The 17,689-nt window shown below is 37.1% G+C and overlaps 1 protein-coding gene across 4 annotated transcripts in view; it reads right to left on the minus strand.

The window, feature by feature from the left end:
- The window catches only part of Cdh12 (cadherin 12), a 1,315,861-nt gene that overhangs the window by 55,916 nt on the left and 1,242,256 nt on the right, over positions 1-17,689 (minus strand). For all 4 annotated transcript variants that reach the window (XM_060380426.1, XM_060380423.1, XM_060380425.1 and 1 more), the window contains one exon: positions 13,476-13,729. In XM_060380426.1, the coding sequence (XP_060236409.1) occupies positions 13,476-13,729 (254 nt within the window). The remainder of the gene's footprint in view (positions 1-13,475; positions 13,730-17,689) is intronic.

Below are 17,689 nucleotides of genomic sequence, written 5' to 3' on the forward strand. Positions count from 1 at the left end.
TTATAATTACTTAAAAGCTGAAGCTAGCTTTGTTTTTATCAAGTAGCCAAGCTATATTCTGCACATAACACCTGGTACTTGACATCGGAAGTAGGAAAAGACAACCACCCGGACCGAGGCCTTCCACAGAAGACCTCTGAAACGCTCTACACACTAGGGTATCAAAGAAAATACTGAGACTCATGGCCAAACTCTGGGCAAATGCCAGAAACCTTATGGAAGAAGAGAGATAAAGAAAGACCTGGAGGGGACAAGAACTCCATAAGGAGAAAAATGAGCCTATAAACCTGGGCCCAGGGTACCTTCAGTGGAGAGGTCAGTTTCTAAGTGGTTTCCCTTGTAAGAGGTACAGGGGCTGTCTCTGACATGAACTAAGCAGCAGGTTTTTTGGTTACCTCCCCCTGAGGGAGGCAGCCTTGCCAGGCCACAGAGGAAAATGATGCAGCTAGCTTTGATGAAACCTGATAAGCTAGGGTCAGATAGAAGGGGAAGAGGTCCTCCCCTATCAGGGGACTAGGGAAAGGGCACAGGGGGAGAAAACAGAAGGTGGGTGGGAGTGGGAGGAGATGAGGGAGGGGGCTGCAGTGGGGATACAAAGTGAATAAACTGTAGTAAAAAAATTAATTAATTTAATTAAATTAAACAAACCCAAATAGTCTATTTCTTATCCGTGTAATAGATAAATGTTTCTACCATAGCCTGCATATTTAGAAATCTAAGACTATCTTATTCAGAAGCTCAGAGATGTGCAATTTGCTAAGTGCATCACAAGCTTGAATACCTGACCTTCATCTACAAAATTCATGTACAGAGTCAGGTCAAGATGTTCTTCCTTGCTATGACTATTCCAAGTTCATAGAAATAAATAAGCATTGACTAAATCTTCTAAAACTGTGAAACAAAAATAAATACTGACCTACTTGAGTTGTTTCTCTTGGGTATTTTGGTCATAGCAATAAATAATTACCTACTCTAGTATTATAATTATACTTTTGAAGTAGTCAATATCAAAAGCATATTTAAAGATTTTAAAACTGTATGTTTAAACACATGAACAAATTCAAGTTACATTGTCAATAAGACTTTTGCACAAAAGCAATTAAATAATTATAAAGTGAAGCAAAAAACTATGACATGTGCTTTTTCTCAGCTCTTCAAAGTAAAGTCAATAACCTGAAGGTAAAAAGTAATACAGTCAGTTCAGATCAAAGATTTATACTATCATCATTTAGGCCAGTTTCTATCTGGTGATTGGAATGTATTGACATGAATCATAGCATGATAACAGCAAAACACCTAGACACTAAGCAACTAAATTCATTAGTAGGATATATAAAATTGTTTGAAAAAGAAATGTTTGACTTTCTAGTTTTAACCGTCATCAAAATTATATGTATAGGTCTGTATCATGTGGCTTTGAATCTTGCTATAAACAGATAGCTTGCCTGAATCTTTTAAGAAGTTAAAATACATATTTAAACATTAGAACATATTTTTGCATTTACTGAAACTTGACCAATTTCATTATGTTCAGATAAATTAACATTTTTTCAGATTTAGTTACATTTCTGCAAATGTTAGATTATATAACTGTGTATAAGGAATTCAAATACTTTCAGGTAAGTAATAAAATACAAAGATAACACATTTTAAAACATCTCCATTGTATAATTTTACTGTTCTATTGATATTACAGTCATTTATTTAATAAGCTGTTGGAAATTATGAAATTACAAAAGAAATCAAAAGCAAATTAAATTTTAGATAAGTACTCTGTAGTAGTTTGAGTAAAAATGATCTCTATAGACGCGGGCATTTAATACTTTGCCCTCAGCTGGGGGCAAGGTTACTGTTTTTCTTTCTTTTTTTTTTTTTCTTTTTTTTTAACTTTTTCTCATTTTTAAAATCATTGCAATTTATTCATTTTGTATCCCAGCTGTAGCCCCCTCCCTCAGCCCCTCCCAATCCCACTCTCACTCCCTCTTCTTCTCCTATGCTCATCCACCAATCCACTGAAAAGGCCTTCCCTCTGGCCCTAGCCTATGAGGTCTCATCATGCAGCCAGTCCTGAGGGAGGTAGGTTTTGATGGCATGTAGCCTACTTCCATTTCCAGTTTGTTCTCATTCTGATTCCTGTCTCCTGTTGAGGGTACATGCTCTCAGAGTCCAGCTCCTGCTGCCATGCCTGCCTGTCATGATGGAATTTTATCCCTCTGGAACCAGAAGCCAAAATAAATTCCGTTTTTCCCTACAAGTAGACTTTGATCTTGGTGTTTTATCTCAGCAATAGAAAATAATACAAAGCCCAAATGCATTTAAGTAGCAGAGTAATTATGAGTGCTACTTTGGAACTTAGAAATTTTTGTTTTAAATATCCCTATATTTACTGAACCCATCATAAGTTATCTTAAAATATGGAAAGCCAATCTTACACTAAGGTCACGTGGAATTTTTAAAGATATCTGAGCAATTTGTTCATTCATAACCAATATGAATCAGATATTTTTATGTCATTTTATTTTGATAGTCAGTTACCACCAATATAACTAAATTATTAAATTCTTAGTCCTTTACTTGGTTTAAGGCCTAGCCTGGGATGGACGTTTGTTTTCAGACCCAGCCTGATGATCCCTGGAATATCACCAGCCTACCTTCATCTACAATTCACCTGCAACCTTAAGGCCTAGTTTGTCACACATGTATTTTTTGGCTCACCACCTAATTGGTGTCACCCCTGTGCCTCTGGTTCAGAATTAACACTGAGCATCTGAATATCAAGAGACCTACCAGCTCCTCATACCTGATCTGATATTAATCACACTTGAACAACAACATAAAGCAAAGTTCAGTTCAACAGTGGCAGCCTAGTTTCTCACATCAGGCACATGAATGTTTTGATATTTATGAGGTTTAAGCTGCATTACCTTAGAAATGTCATTTAGTCAATCACTGCGTTCTTAAAAATGCTTTCGTATTTTCTTCAGTTATTCATTAAAACACTAAAGTCGTCTCTCTGTTTCATGGTTTCCTAAAATGCAGCTAATAGAAATTAAGTGCAGTCAGCACATTTACAAGTAGACTTCATGCAAAAGCCGACTCCGAAGAGTAATTCTCTTGGGGGTCTTAAACACTAAGAATAGGATAGCAGTGACAAGTCAAACAGAGCAAACTACCCCAGAGATTAGCACATTCAGCTACTGCTGCAGTTTCTCTATTGCAAGTTGTCTTACTGGTTTACTTTTCCTTGAGTGCCTCTGAACTACTTCATTCTACATTTTGCCTTCCTTTCCTCACCCTGAGCACCAATTTACCCACAATACCTCTGTTTTCCCTTTAATATCTTCAGATAGTGTCTGTGAGCCTATTTCCTGCATGATTTTAATGATTAAAGAAGACATATGTTTTAGAGGATTTAGTTTAAGCTGCTATTAAATGCAAGTGGTTATCTTTATTTATAATTAATGAAATATTCCAGAAATAATAGTTTCTGTCACAGAAACAAAGACATATTTTTTTTAGGGTAAACATTAAGAATTCATTTTTACAGAGTCCAGTTTCCTGTTTTATAGTCTATGAAGTTTAGCATATACTCTGTTTTATTATTTGGGAGATAGAAAATAATTTTTTGCCTGCTGCATGAAAATACTGACGACTCAAGTAGATATTAGAAAGAAAACAGTCATAAAACAAATTAAGCTGTTTTTAAGATAATATGGTATACTACTTTGAGTATATTTATGTTACCTTTTTCTATAGTATTTATGATGTAAAATTTATATGATACATGCATGTTAGAGCATCAAAAAGTGTACAAAGCCCCTACACAAAGGACAATAGGTAGTCAAGGATGCTGAGAGCAGGAGAAACAGCCTTCTCTAGGGAAGAGCACAAAATTAGTTATACCACTGGTAATAACCGCTGGACTAAGAATTCATGTATTTAGGAATAGAATAAATATATGTATGTATTTATACATATAAGCATGTAAAAACAGTGACTGAAAAACTAAGACCATGAATTTGAAAGATAGAAAGAAGGAGTATATGAAAGGATTTGACTTAAGAAAGGAAATCAGAGAGTGTTATAATTATAGTATAACCTCAAAAATAAACAAAAAACTAAATGTGCACAAGAGCCAGGCATGGTGGTGCATGCCTTCAATTCCACCAACAGCAGAAGGGAGGCAGAGAGGGTGGATCTCTGTGAGCTGAGTGCCAGCCTAGTCTACATGAATTCCAGAACATCCAAGGCTATGTAGAAGGAAACTGTTTTAATAGAGAGAGCGAAGGAGAAAGAGAGAAGAATAAATATATGTATATAAATACACATACATACACAAAGAGCTTATTATGCATAAACTGTGCCTGTAAATCTCAATTGTGGTTTTCCTTGGAATAATTTCTAGGGATAATCTTAATTAGTAACATAAATCCACGAGTCAAAATACTGAAATCTTGATAGTGTCCTGCATACTTTTTTATCTTGGTGAAAACACTTGTGGCTGGAGAAAAGACTCAGTGGTTAATTCCTTAATTGTCTTTGCAGAGGGTGCTGGGTCGGTTCTCAACAGCTGCATGGCGACTCACAGCCATTCGTAAACTCAGATCTGGAATAAGCTACCTTCTTTGAGTCATCACCGGTGGCTGGCACACATATGGTGAACAAGTATACATGTAAGCAAAACACCGACATACATAAAAATACACAAATCTAAACTAAATAAAAATCAAAACAAAAAAGACGATTTTTCTACAAGTAGGAAACTTTGGTATTATGCTATTTTGCTAGTAAGGTGAAATTATTAACACAAATGACTGCATTCATTTGGTGAATCTCTTGACTCCTCATGATGTGTTTGGTCATATTTGTCATATGTGTATGTCATCAGAAGCAATGAATAGATGTATCTCCCTTTGTGGAGCTTATATGTTGATAGAAAAAACATAATAACAAAAAAATTAATGTGCACAGATTTTGGAATTTTCAAAAATATATTAAAATATTCTATATCAGCTCTTTCTTTTCATCTTCACAAAAATCTTTCTAGCATGTAAAAATTTATTAACAATTTTCCAATATTTTTCCAATTGAATAGGTCAATTATTAATTATATAAGCAACTTTAGGAAGTCACTTGGTAAGCCAGCTCTCTCCTTCTATTTTAAAAAAGTTGTTGTTTGTTTGCTGAGCTTAGATTGTTACACTTTTCCTAAAATGTCTGGTTTATTGGATATATCATTCAAAAGTAGTAGATATAGTTATCTTATGTCTATGTGACTCACAAGGTATCTTTTTTCTACAGACTTCTAAATAGCAACATGTATATCCAAACCTACATAATAGAGGTCGGAAATTATGTTATCTTATGGTTTGAATCTAAAACATTGCCTGAAGGCCTATATACTAAACACTTACTAGCTAACTTAACTACTAGCTGTTGGGTTAGTGAGAGATAAAGGTACTACAAAGATTAAAGATTCTCAATGGGATTATCAACTTTTGAATTCATAGACTGATAAAGTATTAGGACTTAGGGAAGGGCTAAAGAAAACAGATCATGGGTGCAAGCCTTTGATTAGTATTCCTTGTTTTGGGCCCAGTCTCTTCTTTTTGCTTCCCAGATGTCATGAGTTGATCAGGTCTATCTCTTTCAAGTCTCTTCAACATAAATTTGCCACAGCAATAAAACACAGAAGCAACTGACTGAATGAAGCAAAAGCTGAAATGAAAACCCCCTTTCTCCCTGAAACTGATATTCTCAGGTGGTTAGTCCCAGTGATAAACTGTCAGCAACAACACACAAAGGGGCAGGGCTAGACAAGGGAAAGTGGGCATGAGTAAGCACAGCAGTGCTGGTTTACAGACAGGAGCGAAGGCCACCTGGGCTCTATCTGCTGATTAAACCAAAGTGAGTTTGTCTATGGAGAGAGTTCAGGTCTTAACAAAATGATTCCATTTTAGGAAATTAAGGTGACCAGTAATGATAGCGGTGATGATAAGGTGAAATTATAATAATACCTTGCCATGAAAATTAGTATAGCCTTGAATTATGGTATTAAGCACAGCAAATCCTACAGAAAGACAGAAAAGTTAAACAAATGAAAAGAGCATTCGACAACATAATTTTCCGTTTTAGAGTTTCAAGAACATATTTTTCACTATTATTCATGAACAAGAAAGATTATTTTTACACAAAAGAAAAATGATCCAGGGCCCATGTTTTTAAAAATGATATAATTCACGTTCCTTATTTATCCCAAGGAAATGGAACTAAGACAGGTTTCCCGTCATTCAAGAGGAAGACTGCCTTTTGACAACTCCTCACAGGGATCAATTAGCTCCATCTGTGTCTCTTGTTTTGTGGAAGTGTTTCTCCTGAGAAGTAAAACTGAGGATACCTCTTTAGTTAACTTACAGTAGGCTCATAAGATGATAGCATCTGTGACAAAGAATAAAGACACAGAGGAGGCAAGAAAGTTTCTCAAAAATATGACTTTCTATTGTTCCTACATGTGGTCATAATTCAGTGGTTTTGTTTGTTTGTTTGTTTTGTTCTTTTTTTTTTAATTTGAAGTTTGTCTCATTGCTTCATGGCCTGCTCAGTCTCCAAGTGGGGTTCCTAGTAAGGGGAAAAGGGACTGTCTCTGATACCTCAGTGGCTGGCACTTTGATCACTCCCTCTGGGGAGTACAGTCTTGCCAGGACACAGAGGAAAATGATGCAGCCAGTCCTCATGTGCCCTGATAGGCTAGGGTCAGATGGAAAGGGAGGAGGACCTCCCTATCAGAGAGCTATGGAACGGGCATAAGGGAAGAAGAGGGAGGATGGTGGGAGTGAGAAGAGATGCCGGAGGGGGTTGCAGTGGGATAGAAAGTGAGTAAATTGTAATAAATAATTATATAAATTTTAAAAGATACATATGAAATAAAGAAAACATATTTTTGTAAATGTGTACATGTCATCATGCCTGTCACTGTTCTAAATACAGTATCCAAACAATGCACTGAATGGTTTTGTGTGTACTCTAGATCATGCAGTGCATGATGAACATAAATGTTCATTTAATGAACTGTCCACTGTTTCTAGCCTCTTATGGTTGTTATAAAAATTTAACATTAAAACAATGATCATTTATGTTCTACAATGGTTACTATAAATCTCTTCATCAGATGTTTCCTATGGCCAATAAAATTAGAAGGATTGATAAGGGCTTTGTAAATAAAACTGACCAGTGACAATACATTAATATATAACAACAATTGATGTATAACAGTATTGTGACCCTCTCACCAATCACTCTGTGTGTATCTGTGTATGGTGTTCTGAAGACTAACTGATCTTTCATAAATACAGCAAGTATCATCCTGAGTGCAGTATCCCAGGAGCAGAAAGACACACAGAGTATATAGTCACTTATAAGTGGATATGAGACACATAATATAGGGCAAACATACTAAAATCTGTTCACCTAAGGAAGCTGGTCAAGAGGGAGGACCCTGGGTAAGATGATCAATCCACACTCAGATAGACAAATGGGATGGCCATCAGAAGAGGAAAACAGGACAGGAGCCTACTACAGAAGGCCTCTGAAAGAGTCTACCCAGCAGAGTATCAGAACAAATGCTGAGAATCATAACCAAACTTTGGGCAGAGTGCAGGGACTTTTATGAAAGCAGGAGACGGAAAGACATGGAGGGGACAGGAGCTCCACAAGGAAAGCAACAGAACCAAAATATCTGGACACAGGGGTCTTTTCTGAGACTGATACTCCAACTAAGGTCCATGCTTGGATATAACCTAGAACCGCTGCACTGATGTGGCCCATGGCAGCTCAATGTCCAAGTGGGTTCCCTAGTAATGGGAACAGGGACTGTCTCTGACATCAACTCAATGGCTGGCTCTTTGATCACTTCTCCCTGAACAAGGAAGAGCTTTACCAGGCCACAGAGGAAGACAGTGCAGCCAGTCCTGATGAGACCTGATAGGCTAGGGTCAGAGGGGAGAGGAAGAGGACCCTCCCCTATCAGTGGACTAGGAGAGGGGGATAGGAGGAGATGAGGAAGGGAGGGTAGGAATGGGAGGGAAGGAGGGAGGGGACTACACCTGGAGTACAAAGTGAATAAACTATAATTAATAATAAAATAATAAAAATTTTAAAAAGATAACAAGTATAAAAATACTTGTTTTTAATGAAGAATCTGGAGAGCATTTGCAATACAATGTAGAGCCCAGTAATTGTTTCTTTTCCCTTGCATAAATCAGATGTTCCTCCTGAATTTCTTCCCCTCTTGAATACAGGATTTAAAGAGGAAAGGATTACAATTGATTATAGGTAACTTTTAAAAAATTGTATAAGGAACTGGAGAGATGGCTCAGTTTGTAAGTGTGCTTGTTTCATAAGTATGAGAGCTTGATTTGAGATTCATATTCAAACACCATCATTCATAATAAAAAAGGGTAAAAAGAAAAATGAACACAGAAACGGCCATGCATATTTGTAACCACAGCACACTATACAGAGTAGAGACAGAATTATCACTTGGGCATGCTGGCCACCAGACTACATCCAGGTTCACAGAGAAAGTGCATCTAAAGGAATTATGACACACAGCAATAGGGAGACATGTCCCTGAGAATATTTCTCCTTTCTCTTCATGGTCCTAAAAAGCTCGTGAATACACATGCATGAAAGCATACACACAAACTCAGCTCACCTTTACACACACAAGCAAGCATATGCACGTGCACGCACGAGCACACACACACACACACACACAAGGCTGATCTCAAAATATAAACCTAAATCTGAAGTTAGGAGGTGAGGATTTGTGGGTGAAATGAGAAACCTGGTTGGCGTCCTTAGGAAAAATCTTCTTATCCTTCTAAAATATTTATTTATTTAGTGTGTATGCATGCTTACTAATGCTAATATTTGCACACCATTGGTGTACAATCTCTGTGGAGACCACAGAAGATATTAAAATCCCTGAAGTTAGAGTTACAGGTAGTTTTGAGCCACCACTTTGGTTCTCGGAACAGAAACCAAGTCCTCTGGAAGAGAAACCTCTGCTCTGAACTGCAGTCTGCTAGCTGACCTTTTTTTTTTATATTTTTTATTTTTTTATATTAATCACAGGTTATTTACTTTGTATCCCAGCCTTAGTACCCTCTGTCATTCCCTCCCAATCCCACCCTCCCTCCCTCATCTTCTACCTGCCCCTTTCCAAGTCCACTAACAGGGGAGGACCTCCTCCCCCTCCATCTGACCCTAGCTTATCATGTCTCCTCAGGACTGGCTGCAATGCCCTCTTCTTAGAGAGACAAATGGGATGGACATTGGATGTAGAAGAAAACAAGAAACAGGACAGGAGCCTACCAAACATGGCCTCTGAAAGACTCTACCTAGTTGATCATTTTAAAGGAGCTTGAAAGAGCTGACACTTTCTTCCTTCTATGAATATAAAGATAATATAGTACAGCAAAGGAAGATGAAGATGTTTCTGAAACTTGGAAGATGATCTCCATCTACCATCACTTTGGCCATTGAATTTAAAGTTTTGTTACTGAATCATGGAATAGTTTCTGGCTCCAAATGCTTTGGGCATCAGTCATATCAAGGTAAATTTGTCAGAAAAAAATTGGTACCAAGGAGCAGGTACCTATGTAACAAATACAGAACTAAAAGATGTCCAAGGTCTAAAAATTTTTTAATTAATTAATTAATTATTGCAATTTATTCATTTTGTATCCTGGTTGTAGCCCCCCATTGTCCCCTTTCAGTCCCAGCCACCCTTTCTCTTCTCTCCCTCTGCCCTTCCCCTAGTTCACTGTTAGGGGAGGACCTCCTCCCCTTCTATCTGACCCTAGCCTATCAGGTCTCATCAGGGTTGGCTGCAACATCTTCCTTTGTGGCCCCAGGGAGAGATAATCAAAGAGCTGGCCACTGAGTTCATGTCAGAGACAGCCTCAGTACTCCTTACTAGGGCCACTTGGAAACTGAACTGCTATGGGCTACATCTGAGCCAGGGGATCTAGGTCCTCTCCATGGATAGTTCTTAGATAGAGTATTTGTTTCTGCAGGGGCCCCTGGGCCTGGTTTTTTAGGTTCTGTTGTTCTCCTTGTGGACTCTTGTCCCCTCCAGGTCTTTCTATCTCTCCCATTTTTCATAAGGTTCCCTGTACTCTGCCCAAAGTTTGGTTTTGAGTCTCAGTATCTCTTTCGATACCCTGATGGGTAGAGTCTTTCAGAGAACCCCTGTGGAAGGCTCCTGTCTTGTTCCCTGTCTTCTCTTACTTCTGATGTCTATCCTGTTTGCCCTTCTGAAGGAGATTTCAGCCTCTTCCCTAGGGTCCTCCTTGTTTAGCTTCTTTAGTACTACAGATTTTAGTGTGTTTATCTTATATGTCTAAAATTCACATGTAAGTGAATATATAGCATGTGTGTCTTTCTGCTTCTGAGTGTCCTCACTCAGGATGATTTTTACTGATTCCATCCTTTTGCCTGCAAATTTTAGGATTTCCTTGTTTTTAGTTGCTCAGTAGTATTCTATTGTGTAAATGTACCACAAGTAGGGTATCCAGTCTTCAGTTGAGGGGCATCTGTGTTGTTCCCAGATTCTGACTATTATGAATAAAGCCTCTATGAACATAGTTGAGCAAGTGACCTTGTTGTATGGTTGAGCTATATCTAGAAATTTAGGGTGATTTTTTTGTATTTAAATTATAATTTATCTAGTATATTTCAATTTAAATGTACATTTTAAAAAAGTCATGAACAAAGTATTTTAAATAATTTTATCTTAAAGTACTACTTAATTGTTGGATAGACTGATTAATTGTGATACCAATTTTCTGAAATACAGAAAACTGTTCAGATTGGCAAACAATAAAAAAAGGTACAAAAATCTAATATCCACATTAAAATTTTCTAGACTTGAAAATTACAGATGTGAAATATATTTAAGATATTTATGAAATGTAATACATCCCTTCTCTTTCCAAGTACTTTTTTTTTTCCAATGCAGTTTATTCAAGAACCTTGAACAATCATCTGACCCTGGGGAGAGAGCAACAGAACAAGAAAATTTGAACACAGGGAACTTCCCAGAGACTCATACTCCAACCAAGGACTATTCATGGAGATAACCCAGAACCCCTGCACAGATGTAGCCCAGGGCAGTTCAGAGTCCAAGTGGGTTACATAGTAATGTGAAGAGGGACTGCCTCTGACATAATCTGATTGGCCTGCTCTTTGATCACCTCCCCCTGGGGGGGAGCAGCCTTACCAGGCCATAGTAGAGGACAATGCAGCCACTTTTAGGGTGATTTTAGTAAGTGGTAAAATGGAAAATAGAACTTGTGTAACTTTGGAAAAAATATCTGTCTTCTTTGAAAGAGTCCAATGACCTTGAATAGAATCTTAGAAGAATACAAATGATGAAGCCCATCTGATGAGATAATAGATATATGTGAGAAATATTATTATTGAAGAAGCCATAAGTATGAATGAGTATGGAAAAAGTGCTTGAGAGGGTTTGCAAGGACAAAGGGAAATGAGAAATGACAAATGTAACTAAGACATAATTACAATAAAAAAATCCAGCAAATATATTTTTGTTAAAGAAAATGCTGTCGAATAGTAATCCATGTGTGACATTAAATAATAATAATAATAAAAGAAGGAGAAAAGGAAGAAAGAAGTAAAAGAAGAGTACAAAGGAGAAGATAAAGAAATTAAAAAGTAGTATATATAAATAAAATTAATTTTAAAAGAGAAAGGTAATCTAGGAAATAAAGAAACAAATAAAAACAAAAATGGAAGAAAGAGAGAGAGAAAGAAAAGACAGCGAGACAGATATTATTGGAGACTGGAGCAAATACAATTCATGTGGCCAAGTTCAGAGAATTTCAAAGGGTAGTTTTCAGGTTATAATGTACTTGTATGAACAGATATAAATTTGAAGATACAAAAGTACATCTGAAACTTAATCAAAACCACATTTTTTTAATTAGATTGAAATGCTATACTTACAGAAACATGTCAATGAATATAAATTAATTGAAGATAGGATTAATAAACAAAAGGATATAATAATAGAAAAATTTTAAGTAATTTAGCCTTTGCATATTACAAAAAGGAAAAATATTACAAGAAAGAAAATTCAGAAAAATCTATTAGTGTAATTTTGGAAGGCATATTAAAGAATTGAACAAAGGATTTCATTTGTCATGTCAATCAAAGACAACAATAAAAATGTTACAGAAAAATCATTCCCTGATGGGATTAAAGGAAACAAAGAAATGAAAAAGAATGCAAGAAAAAATTCAGACTTCCTATAAAGGGCCAGATCACTTAACTATTTATTTAAATTCACGTGTCTTTATTGAAGAAGGAAATCAGACATAATTCAGCCTCATGAGGAACAGGAGACATGTGAAATAGTTGCGTGTATGCCCAAAGTCAAGTAAGAACTAGAGGATTTAAATTGTATTCTGCAGTTGTTTTCTATGTACATAGGTGGGGCTGACATAGAAATCAATACAGTAGACACTGGTTTTACAGTTGTATTAATTATGTATCACTGCAATGGACCTAGAAGACTCAACACTCAGCGAATCTTTAAGACAAATCCCTGACCATAAGCAAGGCCATTCTGAATGTATCTGTAAGAGAAGTAGACTTCTCCCGCTTGCATTTGGAATTATGCAGGTACCACTGCTCCTTGCTTCCCTCTTTCACATATATCAAATGGTAATATCTGCAACATATGTAACAGTTATGCCTATTTTCCTCTATGTTGGCAAAGAAACTTTAAGTCAGAAGTCCCACTTTAGAGGTACAGGTTTAATTTAGCAGTGAATCAGTCGTTTATTGAGTACAAGAGCCTAGAGTCAATTCTCCACACTCGAAGAAACAAAAGATAGACTGCTTATTGTATTCTTAAATTAGTTTTTCTCACTATTATACAACCATTCACACCATCAATAAAAACATAGCAGATGATGTAACTGCAGTGAGAAATGGGTTCCAATATGGGAATATTATAGCTATCTCATTTTCAAAATCAACATGACATAGGACAATGGTTTTAGGAAAACTGCAAAGTATATCAATGTCTATCATATTCTGTGTATTATGAAAGTACCTTGATATCACTAAACTTGGAAATCATCCTTTGAAGTTGTTTTGCTCAGTCCCTTTTATAAATGAAAAAAAAAAAAAAAAGACTCATTGTTTTAGAATGACATGTCCAGCATAACACCACTATAAACAGCATTGTAAGGATTTGTGTTGTGTGTACTGAAATTCCATGACAACGCTTCTATCCTTACATTAATAAGAATTCATTAAATTTAGTGGTCCATGATCTACTCCTGCTCCTTGTCCTCACTTTTAGTGTTAAAAAACAATCTTTCTTTTTCCTGTTGATGTTTAGTTTTGGTTTTATGATGCATGTTAAAAAATGTTGTTCTTACCTAACAGCACTACTGCCCACATCAAGGTCTTGTGCTGTGACAGCTCCGATGATGGTCCCCACAGGAGTATCTTCATATACCTCCATGGTGTAGAATGGCTTGCTGAACACTGGTGGCTCGTCTACATCCAGCACACTGATTTTCACTGTAGCAGTGTCTTTAAATGGCCCAGCAGAGTGGAAGCGGTGGTCAAGGTGAAGGTTGGAAGCCTCTACTTTGAAAGTATATGCCTTCTTTGTTTCAAAATCTAAAGGCTGTAAGAAAGACAACGTGAAAAATTATGGTGACCATTGCTTCTAAGCTATCTGGCAGCTGTATACAAGTAATTACAGATGTTTCAGCTTCTCCTCTTATTTGATGAATTCAGGTAGAGATATCACATGGTCAATATTTAAAAACATTAAAGATCAAATGCATGTAGAAGTAACTTGTAATGGTAATGATCTAAATATACAGAATTGACAAAATCTACATGTATATATCAAGGTAGACAGGACTATTCATGTTCTCAGCAGTATGCAGTGAGCGAGATCTTATTTTGCTTCTATCCAATACTGACATCTACTGGACAAAAGTAAAGATTGAAAGAATAGAGAAAGAAATTGGATTGTCTAGTTATTTAGATTCCAAATGCACATACAAACTTAGACGTTTGTTTTCCTACTAATACCATTGTCTATTAAAATTCTTAAATACCCAGGTATTTTATTAGAAAGAAGCAATTAAAAGTTAGTACAATGACACTTAGAGTTGTTTGCATTCCTATAAATACATATAAGATTATTGTGTGAAGTACATTGTCGATACATCACCAAAAACCATGTCCTTTAAAATGTTGTTAAATTATGGAAGACATTGGAAGAAATGTAGGAAATCATTTTGTGCATATGCTCTGATACTCAGTTTAGATTTTCCCTATTTCTAAACGTTATTTCTTTCATCTCTGTATCTAAAAACATAATGGTCTAAGATGACTGGAGCACTGGAACACTTCATTTTTTTTAATGATGGTTTGGGGAGGGAATAAAGTTGACATGGGATCTCATTATTTAGCTTAGGCTGGGCCTGAACTGACAATCCACCTGTCTCAGCTTCATTACTGCTGTAGAACACTCACTTTCTGTAGAACACTTCCTTAGGTCAGGTGTGGGGACACATATTAACTACCCCAGAGCTCAAAAGGTTGAAGAAAGATGATCTAGAGTTCAGTAACAGCATGGGCTACATTGTAGGGTACAAGGGAGCCAAAAAGGCAAGCATTTGCCTGGAGACAGTGACAAACATTACTCCCATTGACAAAAGAAGAAAGTGCTAAGAGGATGAGAAGAGAATGTTTTTCTGGGATAAGTAAGCACAAGATCAAGCAGGCATATATATTTAAATATGTGAAGGATCTTCATAAGAAATGTAAGTGCTAGAGTGACAACTTAAATTCTTTTTTTTTAAGAGTTAAAATAATACGAACTCTTTATTTAAAAATTGCAGGTCATTGCATGGGTTAAGTGGTGGATATAGGGGACCCAGCAGCAAGATCAGTTCCACCTCTGAGCCTCTCTTTCTGACTCTGCTAGGGTGAGCACATCATCCTCTTGAACAAGTCCTTTGATTGTTTCAGATGACAGAGAGGCTGGTGTCATCCATAAATACAAAATGCATGGGGGTACACTGTCCCTGCAAACCAATCCTGCCCAGCACTTTTGTTGCTAACCAGCTTGATAGGCTGCATGCGGCTCCTGTCCATGATTGAAGCAATATGGCAGAGAGCAACAACTTAAATTCTTAAGAATGTATTTACAATTTATTAAAAGGAAGAATCGCAATGGGGGGTTCAAGGCTGGTGGTACTTCATGTTGCTTTACTTTCAACATATTCTAGAATGAAGCCATATTATATAGTTAATACATTGTAAATCATTACCTGACATAAGTCTGAAAGATAAATTAGATATATAATTATATGCAATTATCATTGTATTATGGAATTATATATTATGTATATATCATATATATAAACAAACATACATATGGAGGGGATCCATGTTAATTTGGATTAAAGAACATAAAGTGTCAGTTTTTATGAATGCTCAGAGTTCTGGAAGTATTAAGCAATATAATGCTGAAGTTACTAATTCTAATTTGCATTTCACAAACACTGCTTTGTGTATTGTTTATCTATTTTCATTCTACATCCCAATAGCAGCCTCCTCCCTTCTCTCCACCTGTTCCCACCATCCCACACTCTCTCCCTTTTCCTCTGAAAAGGTGAATTCTCTTCCTGTAACAAACCCATCTTGGCATCAAGTTGCATCAGGACTAAGCATTTCCTCTTTCACTGAGGTCAGACAAGGCAATCCAGTTAGGGGAGCAATTCAAAAGCAGGCAAAGGAGTCCCTGCCACAAACAACCTCTGCTCCACTTGCTAGGAGAACCACATGAAGACCATGAGTTACAGATGTGTGGGGGCTTAGGTTCAGACCATTCATGCTTTTGGTTGGTGCTTCAGTCTGTAAGCCCCATGAGCTTAGAGTAGTTGACTCTGTTGATCTTCTTGAGGAGTTCTTGTCCCTTCTGGAACCTTCTATTCTTCACCCCACTCTTCTTCAAGACTCCCAGAGCTCTACCTAATGATTGGCTGTGGGTCTCAGAATCTGTTTTGATCTGCTGCTAGGTAGGGCCTCTCAAAGGACAGTTATGTTATGCTCCAATGTGCAAGGACAGCGGAGTATCTTTAATAGTGTCCAGGGTTAGCTCGGTTAGCTCTTTCCCATGGGGTGGGTCTCAAGATGGACCGGCCAATGGTGAGAAATTCCCACAATCTCTCCTCTGTCTTTATCTTTACACATTTTCTAGTTAAGATGAATTTTGGCTCAAAGGTTTTGAGGGTGGTTTGGTATCCTCCTCCCTCCACTGGAAGTCCTGTGTAGCTGGGAGGTTACATCTTTAGTCTCCATGCTGCCTAGAACTAGGAGTCTCAGCTAGAGTCACCACCATATTTTTCTAGGATCCTTCTCAGTTGCAGATCTCCAGCTTGTTTCAAAGGTGCCCTCCTCCCTCCATTTCCCTTCTTTCTCCCAGCCCTCATCCTCCCACCCCAAATATGACCACATCTGATGCTCCTGTCCATGGTTTCTCTTCACTCTACAAAAATTCTCTGTCCTCTTGCACCGGCTCTCCACATTTCTGATCTTCAACCTCATTTCTCTACCTGCTCCCTCTTCTTCCCTGTTCCTTTTTTTCAAGTGTTTCCATTGTCTATTCTATTTCTCCTTCTGAGTGAGATTCAAATGTCTTTCCCTGGGCCCTCCTTGTTAGCTTTTTTGAGACTATGGATTGTAGCATGGTCATCTTGTACTATATAACTAATATCTGCTTATAAGTGAGTATACACCATGTGTGCCTTTCTGCTTCTGGGTTAGCTCCCTCAGGATGATCTTTTCTAGTTCCATTCATTTGTATGAAAATTTCAGTATTTCCTTGTTTTAAATAGCTGAGTAGTATTTCGTTGTGTAGATGTACCACAGTTTATCCATTCTTTGGTTGGAGGATGTTTGGGTTGTTTCCAGTATCTGGCTATTACAAATAAAGCTGTAATGAACATAGTTGAACAAATGTCCTTACCGTATGATAGAGCATCTTGTTAGTATATGCGCCCCAGGAGTGGAATAGTTGGGTCTTGAGGTAGAGCTATTCCCATTTTTCTGAGAAAGATCCAGATTCATTTTCAAAGTGGTTGTACAAGTCTGTATTCTCACCATCAATGGAAGGTACTCTTTTCTCCACATCTTTCCAGCATATGCTGTCACTTCAGTTTTTGTTTATAACCATTCTGGTGGATGTAGTATGGAATCTCAGAGTTGTTTTGATTTGCATTTTCCTGATGACTCAGGACTTTGAAAATTTCTTTAAGTGCATCTCAGCGATTATATTTTCCTCTGTTGAGAATTCTTGATATAGTTCTCTACCTCATTTATTCTAGCTTGCTTGTGTTTCTAGAAAGCAAGCTGCACGTTCATCACTTGTGCTTGTTCCATTAATGCTCTTAGAACCAGCTTTTTTCTTAGGATTCAGGCATGGGTACTGTGTCCTCCTCGTTTAGGTCCCTGCTTTCTCCTATAAATCGAAATATGTACACTTGCACAATTATAAAATTTCTTTACAGAGAAGCCTTAAATTTATTTATTTTACTGATTACACATTGTAGCTATCTAAAGAACT

The sequence above is a fragment of the Meriones unguiculatus genome, chromosome 3 (assembly GCF_030254825.1).
Source record: "Meriones unguiculatus strain TT.TT164.6M chromosome 3, Bangor_MerUng_6.1, whole genome shotgun sequence".
NCBI lineage: Eukaryota > Metazoa > Chordata > Mammalia > Rodentia > Muridae > Meriones > Meriones unguiculatus.